This window comes from Eleginops maclovinus, chromosome 18 (genome assembly GCF_036324505.1).
Source record: "Eleginops maclovinus isolate JMC-PN-2008 ecotype Puerto Natales chromosome 18, JC_Emac_rtc_rv5, whole genome shotgun sequence".
Taxonomy (NCBI): Eukaryota; Metazoa; Chordata; class Actinopteri; order Perciformes; family Eleginopidae; genus Eleginops; species Eleginops maclovinus.
The window spans coordinates 12504073-12518721 of NC_086366.1; the positions used below are offsets into that span (position 1 = coordinate 12504073).

The window sequence follows — 14649 nt, forward strand, 5'->3', positions numbered from 1 at the left end:
TGTCTGTTTATAAACAGTTTAACAGTTGTTAGGTCCCGAAAATACCCAGTAACTGAAACAGCTCTCTGTTTATAGGGTCAAATCCTTAATCCTAATGCTATTACCAAATTAATGTAATCTGATAACTATTTAAACTGGTGGAGAGGACATGTAGCTTCTAACTGCCCACAGCATGAAGCCTTCTCTGCTGTCTCTAATTAAGCACCAGGCTGAATAGCCCTATATCCCAATACTGTTGTCAGCCACGTCCGTTAACGGCAGCTCTCTTAATAATCTGTGCACTTGGTATGTGTGCTCTAAAAATAACTTGTACAATACGTTGTTCATCTAATGACTTTACAAATCTATAGGAACCTTAACATATGCACACTATACATTTACATTTAATACATTTATACATATACATTTAACGACCAATGTCCACTATTTTAACTTTAAGTATAGATATATATATATTGATTATTTAGATGCATTGATGTTTGGGACTATTATACCATGAGTGAGTTGAGGTCATTTAATAGAGGAACATTTCAGATTTGAAATGTTTTTTTTGTAAGTATCTACTGACCATTCAAAATAATTAATGGGTTGGTGAATATGTATGTCTTATTCTTATTTGAGTCCCTAACTTTTTTTGTATCTTCTGATTTATAGGGTATTATTGTTCAGGAGGGGCTGTGTCTTCAATGCCTTCAGATGCTTTGACAGGGGACATTTGTCCAATTGGACATTACTGTCCCATGGGTTCAACTTCCCCTTTACTCTGTCCTGATGGGACGAATTTCAACAGTACAGGTATAGGAAATTGATCGTCAAGTATAAAAATAAAATATATAAAGTAAAAACATTTAAATCATAAAGGTCAGTCCTTGCTTTTTTTGTTTTGGATGAAGGTGCAGAAGAGTGTGATGACTGCCCCTCAGGGACTTACTGTCTCTCAGGAGAAGGCATCCAGCCCTGTCCAGCAGGACACTACTGTTTTGGTGGCGGTGTCGAGGGCATCCTGCCCTGCCCTCCTGGCACATACAGCCCTCAGTTTGGCCTCAGCCAAGTGGAGCAGTGCCTCATCTGTCCAGCAGGTGAGAGTATTGTCACATGGTTGCCTTCATCGCTCTGAAAGACACTGGGAAGTCCTTCATTAAATGTTAAGTGAGCTGAATCTGGTTTTAACGTGTCAACTCCTAAATATATGTTAGATGCGCTGGAACTAATTGATTTAGATAAAAGGCAATAATAGAATGCTTTATCACATTTAAATTACTACACGAGGGAGATTATTTTATGATGTGATGAAATTAACAATCAAGACTTTGAAAACGTCAGTGTGTTATTATTGCTGCAGTGTTATTTTAACTCTTCATGCTCTGCTTACAGGGTTTTACTGTGAGGACTGGGGTCTGTATGAACCTACTGGACCCTGTCAGGCTGGTTACTACTGCATAGCAGGTATACTACATGTGTGAAAATAATTGTGAAAATGACATTATTGCCATTTATCATTTTAACCTATTTTAAAGACCTTTATAATATACCACTGTGCTGCTTAAGTGATTTAGACGACTATACTTATCTTAATTGTGCAACTTAGGTGTGAACTTTCCGAACCCAGATGGTAACTTCAGCACAGGAGTGGGAGGAACCTGTCCAGAGGGGACCTTCTGTCCTGAGGCCACCAGTCTCCCACTGCCCTGCCCACCAGGTACCTACTCTAACAGGTTGGTGGACCTAAATATAATTTTTAGTAATCATTTTTCAATTGTTATTATTAGAAAATATGTGGACATTTGAACTGCAATGCAGCATTTACTCAAATAACATACATGTGGAAGGTATGTTTTGTAGTGTGTAACAACAATAATACAGCCCCATATAGAACACATACTTTTCCTAAAATGGATGCACATGAATATACATGCCCATCATATATAAATACACAACATAAACCTTCCCACAGCTCACCTACAGCCCATAGTAAAATGAAATAAAATGAAGTCAGTACATTTGTATCTGCAGTGAAGGACATGAGGACCCGAATATAAACACATGCACACTTGTAAACAGACAATCATTTCGTTCTGCTATGTTAATGTATGTATTCTGTGAATCTTTTCTAATCCGTCACACACATGTATGGTTGCAGTCTTCATCTGACAGACAAGTCTGGCTGTAATCCATGTCCAGCGGGTCTTTTCTGTGGCAAAGCAGGTCTCACTCGTCCATCTGGACTGTGTCAGGCAGGATTTTACTGTCCAGGGGGAGACATGGAAGCTACAGGTAGAATTGCAAAATATTGAGTTTTATTTTATTCATGAGAAGTTCATTTATTTTGGGCTTGTAGTACAATGTCAAAAAGATTTACTCCCTCGCTTCATCTCTTCTGCAAGATAAAACCTAGTCCGCCCACCTTCAAATATGAACACAATGATAACATAGTTAATTAATCATTGATCAGCAATGGATGTTGTTTATACATGAAATGAAATAGTGGAGAGGAGAGCTCTAATGTGTGGAGGGTGATCTAATGAATAAGCATCAGCTAGAAGAAAAACAGATGCTGATAAATGCAGGAAAACTGAATATGAGAGGGTGTTTTGTTAAACGACTGATTACTGAATTAATCAGTTTTTATCACATGATTCATCACATTAAGGGCTAAGCAGTCCTAATCTCAGTAATTTACCACATCTAATTGTTGTATGCTCTCCAGGCTCAGAAGGAGGTCTTTGCCCACAAGCTCATTACTGCCCTGGGGGCAGTGCAAGCTCGGTGCCATGCCCAGCTGGAGCCTACACCATCCTCACAGGCCAGTCAGTGTGTTCCCGCTGCCCTGCTGGCTACTACTGTCCAGAGAAGACTGGAAACTTCTCCAAGTTCCCCTGTCCCCCTGGTTTCTACTGCCCCGATGGTAGACTCACCCAAACCACTATCAGTCATGGTTGTGTCACCCAAACCACTATCAGCCATGGTAGTGGTTTGAGTGAGTCTAATAGCAGACTCAACCAAAACACTATCAGTCATGGTTGTGTTTATCGAGGGTAGCATCTAGAAAGTTGTAGGTGTGCATAAGGATTCTCATGGATAAATGTATAAAAACGAAATGGTATGTATCACTTGAAATCAGATTGTATTATATACATAGGTACAAGGCATGCCACCCAGTTTCCCTGTCCTCGTGGATACTACAACCCGGAGCCAATGACTCAGAGTCTGGACAGCTGCCTGCCTTGTCCTCCAGGACACTACTGTGAGAAGGAGAGGCTGACCAAAGTATCTGGAAAATGCAAAGCTGGTAAGTGTCTTTTTTTCATTTCTTTTTTAAAGACACAATCTCAGCCATACAGCCTGCTTACAAAGAGTCAGGACTCTATCCTCTCTGCCAGCCTTTTTTGTATCCAGGGATTTGCAAGCCAGTCTAAAGCAGTTAGGGAGAATTGCTGTCAGGGCTCTAAGACTATGTATTAAGCAAAACATATCACATCTCAACACCAGCCACATCAGTCATTATTTTACTTACCCTCTCTTTGCAGCTTTATTATAGTATTTCAGCAACATCAGCAGCTTTCAGATAATGCCCTGTATTATTTATTTCTGTATTAAGGCGCCAAATGGTCTGGCTCCATATGCCATCAACCCTAATGCACACAAGTCTCATGCAGATAATACAACAGTGACTAACTGGTTTGTTTGCAATGTTTCTTAGGTTTCTCGCTCTTGTTAGTTTCACGCTCTGTGAAGCGTGCTTTTCTTACCCTGTTCGGAAAATCAGCATGTGATGTGACATCTTCACTGATTTTAATTTAGGTTGGCAACATAAGTGTTTGTAAATCTCTGCTCTCTCTTTTGCCTTATCTTCTCCTCTCAGGTTGGTTTTGTGTATCAGCAGCATGGAACTCCCAGCCTTTTGACCTGGACAATTACACAAATGCCAACTGTCTTTGTCCAGCTACATCAACTGGGGGGCGCTGCCAGGCGGGCTTTTACTGCCCCTTAGGTAGCTCAGAGCCTGTGCCTTGTCCACCTGGAACATTCTGTAACGTTTCAGGTATTTGAACACTAATCAAAGACATACTCATTCACACAAGTCACTAGTCTGAATTTTAATGGCTTGGTTTTTAATGTCGGGCACTTGATATGTATATGTACAGTATAAATAAGTTATGACAATTCATAATCAGTCATGTGATTTTTAAAAAATGTATATGAAAGTGTATGTACTGTAGATTAAACACATGTTGGCCAATTTGATTATAGGTCTTTTGGGGCTGCACACATTATTCTGCATAAGGGGATGTCAGTCTTAAGGCCACCTTAAATAACATCTGTGGGTATTTTAAAAACACATTAAGTACTCATGTTTTTAAAAGGTTTGGCTCTGCCGATGGGTCCCTGCTTCCCTGGGTATTACTGTGTTGGAGGAGCAACTGAAGCCAAACCAACAGATGGAGAAACAGGCAGCATCTGTCCACCTGGGGCATACTGTGGTAAGGCCCGCTTTACTTCTTTGGAACAGTTGTGTTACTAACCTGCCAACAAAGTTTGTATTTCTATATTAATAAAGAAAAGTAAATTGCTTGTTGAAGTCCATAATGCATTGGTACCATACTGTATATACTTGGCCTAATGCTTTATTTTGATATTTATAATTGAGTTTGATTGGAAACAAATATTTACATAATATTACCACTTATCTCCAACTTTGATGTCTGCCATTAAACTGTCTACGTTTTCAAGGATCTACATTTATTCCTATGCATTGAATGTGTGATAACATAGCCCTAAGCCAAATTAGACTGGGTTGAGAGAAACTGACCCCATGAAATAAGTAATATGTATACACTTTGCATCATATACCAATACAATGCAGTATAAGTTTCTGTAAAGTCTTGTCAAATCATATCCATTATTCAAAGGGCAGTTCTTTGATATTGCTTGGATTTGTTTTTTTATAGCAAGAAAGGCCCAGCCTTTAACCCTGGGGTTTTGTTATGATTTTCAAATGTCTTTCTTCAGTCCAAAGATATGCAAACTAACCTGAGACTCTAAAGCAGCTGTATTACATTTCATTTTCAAAGTCATATTATAGTCATAGCTATGACTCAGGTAGACCTGACAACCTAATTACCCATGGGTATGAGAGTGAGTCATTTTGTTTCTACTTTTGTTAGCCTGTCTACTGTTGACCTGTGTAGGGTTTTCTTCATGCTTTCCAGTGTATCCTGGAATAGACTTCGGTCTAAAATAAGTATTGGTATGTAAAGCGAATGAATGAAAGACTGAATAAGTGACTTTTTCTCTCTACAGTTGAGGGCTCAGGAGAGCCAGAGTTGTGTCAAGCGGGTACTTTCTCCATAGTGCCTGGTCTAACCAGTGAGGCGAGCTGTCAGCCGTGTACTGCAGGTTTCTACTGCAGACAAGCAGGTCTCAGGGCTCCAACTGGACCCTGCAGCCAAGGTAGTCTATGCATTTTATGGTCTCATTTGTTTAAAAGTGTTTCGGCAGTTGCCTGTTTCATTAAGATACATGAGCTTGCTTCATTCTTTATTCGGCTCCAACCTCCTTTCCACCCTTGCCCTCTTTGCTCTATTTTGTGTTTTGTCACCTAGGCTATTGGTGCCCGCCTGGTCAGACTGTTGCTACAGCTCTGCCATGTCCCCCAGGCCACTTCTGTGTGCAAGGAAGTGGCACTCCAGAGCCTTGTCCGCCAGGAACCTACCAGGACAGAGAGAAACAGGCAGCCTGCACCGTTTGTGGCGCAGGTATAAGAGCGCTTTACTCTTCTTTTTTATCTTCTCTGCAGAAGGATGTATTTATTTTCTTTCTAAACACTGCTGTTGACCTTGTGGCATTTCTCATTAACTGAAGAGGGTGTAATGAAAACAGCTTTCAGGAACCCAGCAAGTGTTTATTTATTAAAGTTGATGACTCATTCACCGGTTCAATTTATTATATAACAAGAATACAAATATATTAAAACTTATTTAATACAGAACATTTAAAAACCTAAAATACTAAAGTGTTCAAACAGGAATGAACTGCACTTCATACAGCACTTTACAAGTTTGTTGAAAGAAGATTTCCACAAATGCAAGTGTTTTTGTAAGTATTTTTTAAATGCTTATTCAAAAATATGTGTTTTTCTTCTGTCAAGGTTACTACTGCGATTTGAGACTAGCCAATGCCTCTTTTCTGCGGCCTTGCCCCAGAGGACACTACTGCCCCGCAGGTACAGCCCTGCCCAACCAACACCCCTGCCCCAGAGGCTCCTTCAACCCGAGAGTGCACACTGCCAGCCTGACAGCCTGCATGCCCTGCGCTGCTGGACACTACTGTCCTTCTGTGGGTCTGTCAGAGCCGGCAGGTGAGAAAGAGGATGACCTCTTCTTTTAATCCCTTTCCTTTTTTTTACACCATTACTCTCAGCAGTAGTAGTGACTGCTACTGTTTGTATGTGATGATGAAACAAACTAGATTTTTGAAATCGTTATGTCTAAAGAGGGAATTAATATCAACATTTTCCCAAGTGTGTGCTTAGCGAGTCAATAAATACAGTGTACACGGGACCACAGGGACACGCTGTTCTGATCTTTACATAAACCATAGTTTCCTCACATTTGCTGTAACAATGTAAATTTCCCCTCTGTGGGACGAATAAAGGTATTCTGATTCTGATTATTTTCCTTGCAAATGTTGGTGATCAAGTCGCTAAACCCAAAATGTATAGTATGTAGCACGTACTGTGGAGCTGTAGTTTTATCTACATTACTGTATCATGATTATGTGTTGTTATATTCTACTACCTATAGGACCCTGCAATGCTGGTTATTGGTGCAGAGAGGGGGCATCCTCTCCAAGCCCACTTGATGGACGCTCAGGTTCCCTGTGTCCACCTGGTCAATACTGCCCCTCAGGTTACCGGCTTGCAACCAGCCATTCTACATAATATTTCATTACATTAGCCATCAGCAGCTTCATTGCTGCTATATTTTGATGTTATACATGGCTGTCCACGCTTTTTTTTAGAAATCCACTTGATTCGTAGGCTAATATAACCAAATATATACTGCTTTAGGCTATTAACATTCTACCCTGTCAAATTCACAGGCTACAATGTTTTATTCATGATAATTAGCATTTGGTGGCCTACAGGAAGTACAGACAACATTTATTTTGAAACATGCGATACAGTTTTCTTCAGACACTATGTGTGAACTTTGTTGTTCTCTCATACTTGGGGCACTGACCCGTGCTTTAGAAATACTGCTGTAGGGCCAACTCTGAGTTTCTCAACACTGCACACAGCAAAGTGCTCTTCTGTGTCTCTCTTATTTAGTTACACTTTATTTCTAATAACAGTATGTAAAAAAGATCACACTATATTGCCTTGCCAAACACAATAACACATTTTTCGTGTAATCTTTTATTAGTCGTTTACTAGTGCTCTTGATGTTTGTTTCATATTAACAGGCACAACAGCTCCTATGGCCTGCCCTGAAGGCAGCTGGTCAAACAGCTCAGGACTACGTAACCAGGAGGACTGCCAACTGTGTCTCGGGGGATTTTACTGCGACTCTGCTGGCCTCACTAAACCTAGTGGGCTTTGCAGTGGGGGGTACATCCCACTCAAATGTTTTGTCCTTGTTCTTGCATTTCTTCCTGTCATGCTCTCATTCTCATTGCATGTTTCTCCTGCAGATATTACTGCGTTGAGGGAGCGGTCACATCTACCCCTACTGATGGAATTAAAGGGGGACCTTGTCCTGAGGGTTACTACTGCCCAGAGGGAACTGTTCAACCTTTACCATGTGAATCAGGGACATATGTTGCTATTACACATGCTACTAAGTGTGAGCCATGTGTGCCAGGCTGGCACTGTGTGTCTGGCGCCCTTTACTTATGTCCTTCAGGTGTGTAGTTTGCTGTATCATATGTCCTCGAAAGCATTATTTTTACTTAAAAAAGCCCATGTTCTGGTATCCTTTTTATCTATACATTTTTTTTGTGATTGTTATGTGGTTTGCAGGATTTTACTGCCCTGAAGGAACTGGATTTGACTTAAGAGGCTGTCCAGAGGGAACTTATGGCCCTGACCCTGGCTACTGGTCCGTTTCTCAGTGCAGGCAGTGTGACGGCGGCCATTACTGCTCTTCCAGAAATGGCACAGCTGTCACCGGACAATGTCAGGAAGGATATTACTGCTCACATGGAAACACCTCTCCAAAACCCCTCACACAGGCTGCAGGTGATAAATATATATACCAGATGTCTACAGCAGGTTCACACATTCAAGGAAATACAGCACAGGCAGCTCATTCTTACTAAAAATGTGACACATTTAATTGTTAGCCTTGTTATTTTCTGAGGAAATTGTTCTCTATCAATGTTCCTATTTTGAGATTGTTGACAAATTATGGCAGTTTTGTTTTCTGTGTCTCACCAGAAGAGGGAGGGCCATGTCCTGCCGGTCATTACTGCCCCCAAGCCACCATAAATCCCCTGCCCTGTCCAAGTGGAACATTCTCTAATCTCACCAAATTAGCCTCCCAGGTCACTGTGAATCAATATTGCACTTACATGTATCTTTTACAATAATTGAGACTCTTTCTACTCAAAGTTATAAAACAATGTTGTTTTTTCTTTTATAGTTAATAGTGAAAGCAAATATTCAACAACTAAATATGAGGTTTTCCCTGCATCAAATGAATAATCAGTGATTCATAGGACATGAAATGAATAGTCATATGAAGATAAATACATTGAAAAAATGTGTTTTTATGTGTTGAACATTATTATGAACAGCCTGCCACATAGTTAGTTTTGTTCTATTTCTCTTTAAAGACAGAGAACGAATGAATGACGCGACATGATACAACTAAATGATCCATTAAACATATTATATTATTATTCATCTGTTAATAATGTAGTGTTTTCTTTTTACTTCTTTTTTTGTTGTTGAAATATTTGATTTAAAACACTGTAAGGACATCTTATATACTTTACTTTCTAAACAAATGTATGGTCCTGTTACATTACATATACCCTAATCAGTAAACAATGAAGAAGAGATGTACTTACATGTTTCTTCTGCCTTTCAGTGTGACAGCCGATCAATATCTAATCCCAAATCAATGTTGCAATGAGGCACTCTCTTTCTTTCATTTTCTAACTGCCTATCACTCTCTTTACCTTCCTCTCTCTTTGTCTGTTTCATTTTCCCTCTCAGGAGGATTGCCAGCCATGTCTCCCTGGTTACTATTGCGATGCTGCAGGGCTCTCGGCCCCTTCAGGAGAATGCTGGGAAGGTTTCTTCTGTCTGGGGGGTGCAAATCGCCCTGACCCTCCTTTGAGAGACAGCTGGGGAGGACCGTGCCCAATAGGTAATCAGATCCCTTCAAATCAATACATCTGTATTTAACATTGTAAAAAATAATTACAGAACAAACGGTGTAAAGAAAAATGCACAAAGAGATTCGATACAGAACACATGGGGTTACAGTAATAAGCTTTCCGTTGTTTGCAGGAAATGAAAGCAAGACTTAAGCATAATATAACATAGAAAGATGTGTGGGGCACACCATTAGGTTACACATTTATATAAACCCAGAACACGCTTATTGAACAGGTAAACAAAACCTTCTTTAAGTTAATAGGGTTACACATAAGCAGCTGCTCTGTTGACAATGGAAACTGAACCCTATCCCCTGTAGACTGTGCGTGTCTCTGTGTGTGCACTTGAGTGTGCAGCGCTTTCATGACTCTTTCCTTCTCACAACCAGGTTATTACTGCTCTGAGGGCTCTGTGGCTCCTCAGCAGTGCCCCCTGGGAACCATCAGCACAGAGGATGGCAGAGCCAGCTGCAGTGCCTGTCCCCAGGGGTAAACTCTCTTGTTAGCCACATGCACGCACCCTCCACCGTAAACACAGAGGAATTCACACATATAAACATGATGAACTATGAAACCTTTAAAGAGTAGATGTTTTAGATGTTTACACACATGATAACCCCCCTCAGCACTGCATACATACAGGAACAATATATTCATGTCTCAATGCCGCTTTCAGTAGCCAAGAACTAAATTATTCCATCCTATTTTGTTTTGTCTGGATAGTTTTTACTGTCCTGGCAATAATGGCTCGCTGTCGAGGACTTATGAGTGTCCAGTGGGTCATTACTGCCCGTCCGGGACCTGGTCCAAACACCAGTACCCGTGTCCAGCTGGCTCCATCAACCCCCACACTGGGATGGCACAACCCCAGGACTGCTTGCCCTGCCCTCCAGGTCACACACCATTTACTGCTAGTGTTTGCTTCCTTAAAGTTGTTGTTGTTGCCTTTTATTGTTGTTGAGTTTAAGAAGACCTTGACGGTCGATGGATATTAAAAACTGTATTACCAAAATAATTAAACATGAAAAGCTACTTTTATTAATAACTGGTATTCAAATAAATCAAACAAATACTGCATCGAAACTTGAATTTATATGCAGTGCCCTTTCCCCCATGTTCCGCTCTGCAGGGTTATTCAGGGTAGTTTTCCCTTCCACTCAATTTCACTTGTTTTCCTATCAAGCCAGGCTCCTTCTGTTTGTCTCCTGGGAAGAGTGTTGCAACCGGTCAATGTGAAGCAGGTTACTACTGCCTCTCTGGGGCCTGGTCACCCAAACCAGAGGATGGAGAAACAACAGGGGACAGATGTCTTGAAGGTCATTATTGTCCCCAGGGCTCCTCAGCACCACTGCCCTGTCCCATAGGACGCTATAGCAACACAACCAGAAACCGTTATCTCTCCGACTGTGTGACTTGTCCTCCAGGTTGGAACTAATTTATGTTGCATACATTAGCGTTTAATTATGTGCCTTCTATCTGCCAGAAGATAAAGCCTTCATTACATAACTTGATTTATCGGTGGGATAATCCCTTCACACAACGTGTTCGGCTGCTCAACAGTGCTCATTCTGTTTTGTAGGTTTCCTGTGTGTCACCAGAGGGCTCTCTTTCCCTTCTCATATCTGTCAAGCGGGCTATTACTGCCCTGGAAAAGACAACAGTAGCCAGCAGGCCTCGATACCCTGCTCACCTGGAAATATGTGCCCACCTGGATCTGGTACACAGGTGCCTTGCTTACCAGGAACCTACCAGGATTTACCCGGTCAGGTGAGAACGATGAGGCTGAACAGTATGCTAATATTCTGATTGGTCCTACAGTCCCAAAGGGAAAGTGCATCCACTAAATAATGCAAATAGAATAACCTATATCAGCAACACTTCTCAATTACACAGAATAAGTCTTGATAAAGTTAACTAAACAATATGTTTAACTTTAAAACTAGATACAAGAAAGTAGTGCTATTGACTAAGTGCTTAAAATATGGATTGTGTGTATTGTGAGGCTTTGTTATTTGCTCATTATAAATAAAGTATCAGCTTTCCTGAAAGCATGTCCAACATCTCTGTGTACTATAAACAGTTTATAGTTTAGCTTGGAGATTATTCAACACAAGCATCGAAAGGTGTCATATCTGTTTACATTTGTCGACATCAGCTGTCAACCTGTTGTATCTAGTCCTTGTAGATAAAATAATGAGCCTTATTTACTTCTCCACAGGAAGAGTGTGTTCAATGTCCAGCAGGGTTTTACTGTGCTGGGTCAGGGGATGCTGGCACTGTGCATGTGTCTGGTACTCACAATCCCACGCTGTGCCCGAAAGGACACTATTGCCCACCAGGTAGGATACAATAGTTCAATTATTCTAACACATATTGACAAATGAATAATGTTGTAAAATATCAATATATGTTGGACACAAGTGATGGTGCAGGCTCAGTGGGATTGATTGACGGACTATAAACGTGTTGTACTGCATGCAAAACATTGTTGAATATTGCTCTTGTTTTGTGTGTACTCAAGATTAAGTGGCTGTAACAGTAAATGGCTTTCTAATTATGCAAATGGCCATTACAGAGCATAATCAAGATAAGGACGGCCTTCACAAACTGTTCTGTGATGTTTAGTCCTGGACCATCTGTAGATATTATACGCTATTTATCTGCAGGATCACAGTCTGGTGTAGCATTCCCATGCCCAGCTGGTGCCTTCAGCAGGCAGATGGGTTTGTCCAATAAGTCAGGCTGTACGCTCTGCCCTCCAGGGAGATATTGCAGTTCCTCTGGACTGGCTGCTCCCACTGGGGTCTGCTCTCCTGGGTAAACAAATGCAATATGAACACATCATCATGTTAACAGAGAGATATTGGGATTCAGTTTAATTCTGTCTCCCTTTTCTATAATAAAACCTCACTTTTGCTGTGTCTCCCTCTGTTTCGTCTATCACTTCCTACCTCCCTCATCCCCTCCCTATCGTCTTTTCTTCATTATGTTGCTGCCCATAGTTACCTCTGTATCCATGGGTCTGTTTCTGCCCAGCCGGAGAAGGGCCCAACAGGGGGCCGCTGCTCAACAGGGTCCTATTGCCCCCAGGGTACCAGCTTTATGGTTCCCTGCCCTGCAGGCACATTCAGCTCCATAGACGGTGAAATCACTGAATAATTACAGATACACTGTGGTTGACATTTTAACATAATGGGCTGACTTAACTGGAGCTACTGGCAATGTTACTGGGAATTTTTGATATTGATTTAATCTTTTCCTAAGGGGAATTATTTCCCTTATTCAATTCATCACATTTTAATCATTTAGATCAAACATACAAATTGTGTTTCTGTTGTTCCAGGGGCAGTCTCTATTGAAGTATGTCAGCCCTGTTTGCCTGGCCATTACTGCGCTGAGGTTGGCCTCTCCTCCACATCTGGGCTGTGCAACCCAGGCTTCTACTGCAGGGAGGGTTCGAGAACAGCCACACCTTGGGGTAATTCTACACGTAATAGACTGACTGTTCTTTAAGTAGTGTTTGGCAACTATGAAGAACTATGTAATGAAGAAAAACAAGGCAATCCAACACAAGCTTGACAGATATTATGCTATGCAATATTTTCTCTCAAAGCACTGCTTTTCTATTTAACATTTTCATGACCTTTGACTCGACAGTGCTGGATAGTTCTCCACAGAACACTACCGGTCTCCACTGATTTCTTTTAGTAGTATATCTCTCCCTGGGATTGCTGAAAATGGCTCTGGCCTTTTAGTACACTCACTAACCTAATGAGTAATGACATCCTGTAAAGGTCTATTGTCTCAGTTACAGGAGATACCACACCAACATACCCACATTCTGGCAATTTAAGCAGGGGTCGGTTCCATGGTGGTGTGTGTCCTTCAGGCCACTACTGTCCTAAAGGGAGTACAAAGCCAAGCCCCTGTCCTCCAGGTAAAAACTAAAATATGCAAATAGAGCTCTGAAATAAGAAGAAATGATTTCTGTATTATGAACATGTGGCTAAATGGAAGTTTATAATTCTCCTTTCATTTCACTGAATGACTATGTGTCTGACCTCTTGCGTTTTATTACACTGCCTCTGAACGTAGTGTACAGTTCCATAAAACCCCCAGAGGTACTATATAATGGCTTAATGTATCCAGAACCTTAGAGATGGTTGTAAAAGCTAATAGGAGTCCAATAAAACTGTGAAAATGGTCAGCTTGCTACTTAACCTTAAGTGAAAAAATGGAGCATACATGGTGCGTGTATATACTGTATACGTATACCACAATTATGTCATTTTCTCTGGATGTATATCTTTATGAGAGAGATAAAAAAAAGGAGTAGAGTGGGTATAATTTTTACACTAATCATAATTCGTCTGCCCAACATAGGTACTTTCTTGGGAAGGTCTGCGGCTGAGTCGGAAGCTGACTGTTTAGCTTGTTACCCGGGTTCTTACTGCCCCTCATGGTCTCAGACATCTGCCGACCTCCTCTGTCCCCCGGGGTGGTTCTGCCCACCAGGATCAGTGTCTGGACATCAGCCAGGTACACTACACATCATCAGGGGTCAACTCAAGTTCAAGCAGGGGAGTCTGTGCACTTCCTTGCTCTTCTTTGTTTACCTTTGTTTCTTAGCGTAATGTCTGAACATTGAACAAGTCTGGTTTCAAATAATAATGCTCACATGATGAAGTTGATTCAGAAGACCAGGCTTAACTTCATTCTCTCCCTGTAAAGGTCATACTATTGTGCAACTTCACATGAATGATATGGCACATTAAGAGGATAAAAAAATGTAATTAATTTACAAAAATAGGACAATACTGCATAACAGTCTCCATATGGCATTGTCATGTCTGTGAAATCCTTTTGTCTTCAGAAACTCAAGCTCAATGCCTGTGCTTATTCTCCAGTTGGTTGTCTTTTATCAAGTTAAAGGACGTTAGTGAAGAAACACCTAATCCTTAAGCTTTTCTGAAAAACAAACAGTGTTGGAGATATATGGGTTGGAATAGACAGCAACTATGTTTTTCTGTTTTTTGTTGAGGTATTTTAAATATAACTTGACATATTTCATCATTTGTTTAATTCCCGGCATGCAAGCCTTTAGGACCCACCTTTTGTATTATGTTTGTTTAAAGTATTTTCATGAGGTGTATGTCTGCTCCCCAAATTTCGTTTTTCTGTACCTGGTTTAGTTACTGGTTCTGTAGATGTGTAGCAGAACAAATCATACTATTCATATACTGTACCATGGAGGTGATTATATCT

The 14649-nt window shown here is 40.9% G+C and overlaps 1 protein-coding gene across 6 annotated transcripts in view; it reads left to right on the plus strand.

Moving 5' to 3' along the window:
- Nucleotides 1–698: 698 nt before the first annotated feature.
- Nucleotides 699–14649, plus strand: part of si:ch211-286b4.4 (SCO-spondin) — a 39305-nt gene continuing 25354 nt past the window's right edge. For 3 of the 6 annotated variants that reach the window (XR_010167893.1, XR_010167894.1, XM_063906681.1), the window contains exons 1-28: nucleotides 699–795; nucleotides 894–1079; nucleotides 1375–1446; nucleotides 1589–1715; nucleotides 2141–2274; nucleotides 2708–2905; nucleotides 3140–3289; nucleotides 3863–4042; nucleotides 4365–4481; nucleotides 5302–5451; nucleotides 5604–5756; nucleotides 6149–6358; nucleotides 6804–6908; nucleotides 7465–7609; nucleotides 7693–7904; nucleotides 8021–8239; nucleotides 8438–8544; nucleotides 9221–9374; nucleotides 9774–9873; nucleotides 10108–10277; nucleotides 10572–10808; nucleotides 10964–11151; nucleotides 11603–11723; nucleotides 12051–12201; nucleotides 12387–12526; nucleotides 12728–12862; nucleotides 13193–13321; nucleotides 13768–13923. Coding sequence is in view for 4 of the 6 variants with exons in the window: in XM_063906681.1 (XP_063762751.1) it covers nucleotides 741–795; nucleotides 894–1079; nucleotides 1375–1446; nucleotides 1589–1715; nucleotides 2141–2274; nucleotides 2708–2905; nucleotides 3140–3289; nucleotides 3863–4042; nucleotides 4365–4481; nucleotides 5302–5451; nucleotides 5604–5756; nucleotides 6149–6358; nucleotides 6804–6908; nucleotides 7465–7609; nucleotides 7693–7904; nucleotides 8021–8239; nucleotides 8438–8544; nucleotides 9221–9374; nucleotides 9774–9873; nucleotides 10108–10277; nucleotides 10572–10808; nucleotides 10964–11151; nucleotides 11603–11723; nucleotides 12051–12201; nucleotides 12387–12526; nucleotides 12728–12862; nucleotides 13193–13321; nucleotides 13768–13923 (4201 nt within the window). In the remaining 2 variants the exon portion in view is untranslated. Of the gene's footprint in view, nucleotides 796–893; nucleotides 1080–1374; nucleotides 1447–1588; nucleotides 1716–2140; nucleotides 2275–2707; nucleotides 3057–3139; nucleotides 3290–3862; nucleotides 4043–4364; nucleotides 4482–5301; nucleotides 5452–5603; nucleotides 5757–6148; nucleotides 6359–6803; nucleotides 6909–7464; nucleotides 7610–7692; nucleotides 7905–8020; nucleotides 8240–8437; nucleotides 8545–9220; nucleotides 9375–9773; nucleotides 9874–10107; nucleotides 10278–10571; nucleotides 10809–10963; nucleotides 11152–11602; nucleotides 11724–12050; nucleotides 12202–12386; nucleotides 12527–12727; nucleotides 12863–13192; nucleotides 13322–13767; nucleotides 13924–14649 lie in introns of those variants that run through there. The other 3 variants (XM_063906682.1, XM_063906683.1, XM_063906684.1) reach the window with 3 other exon arrangements.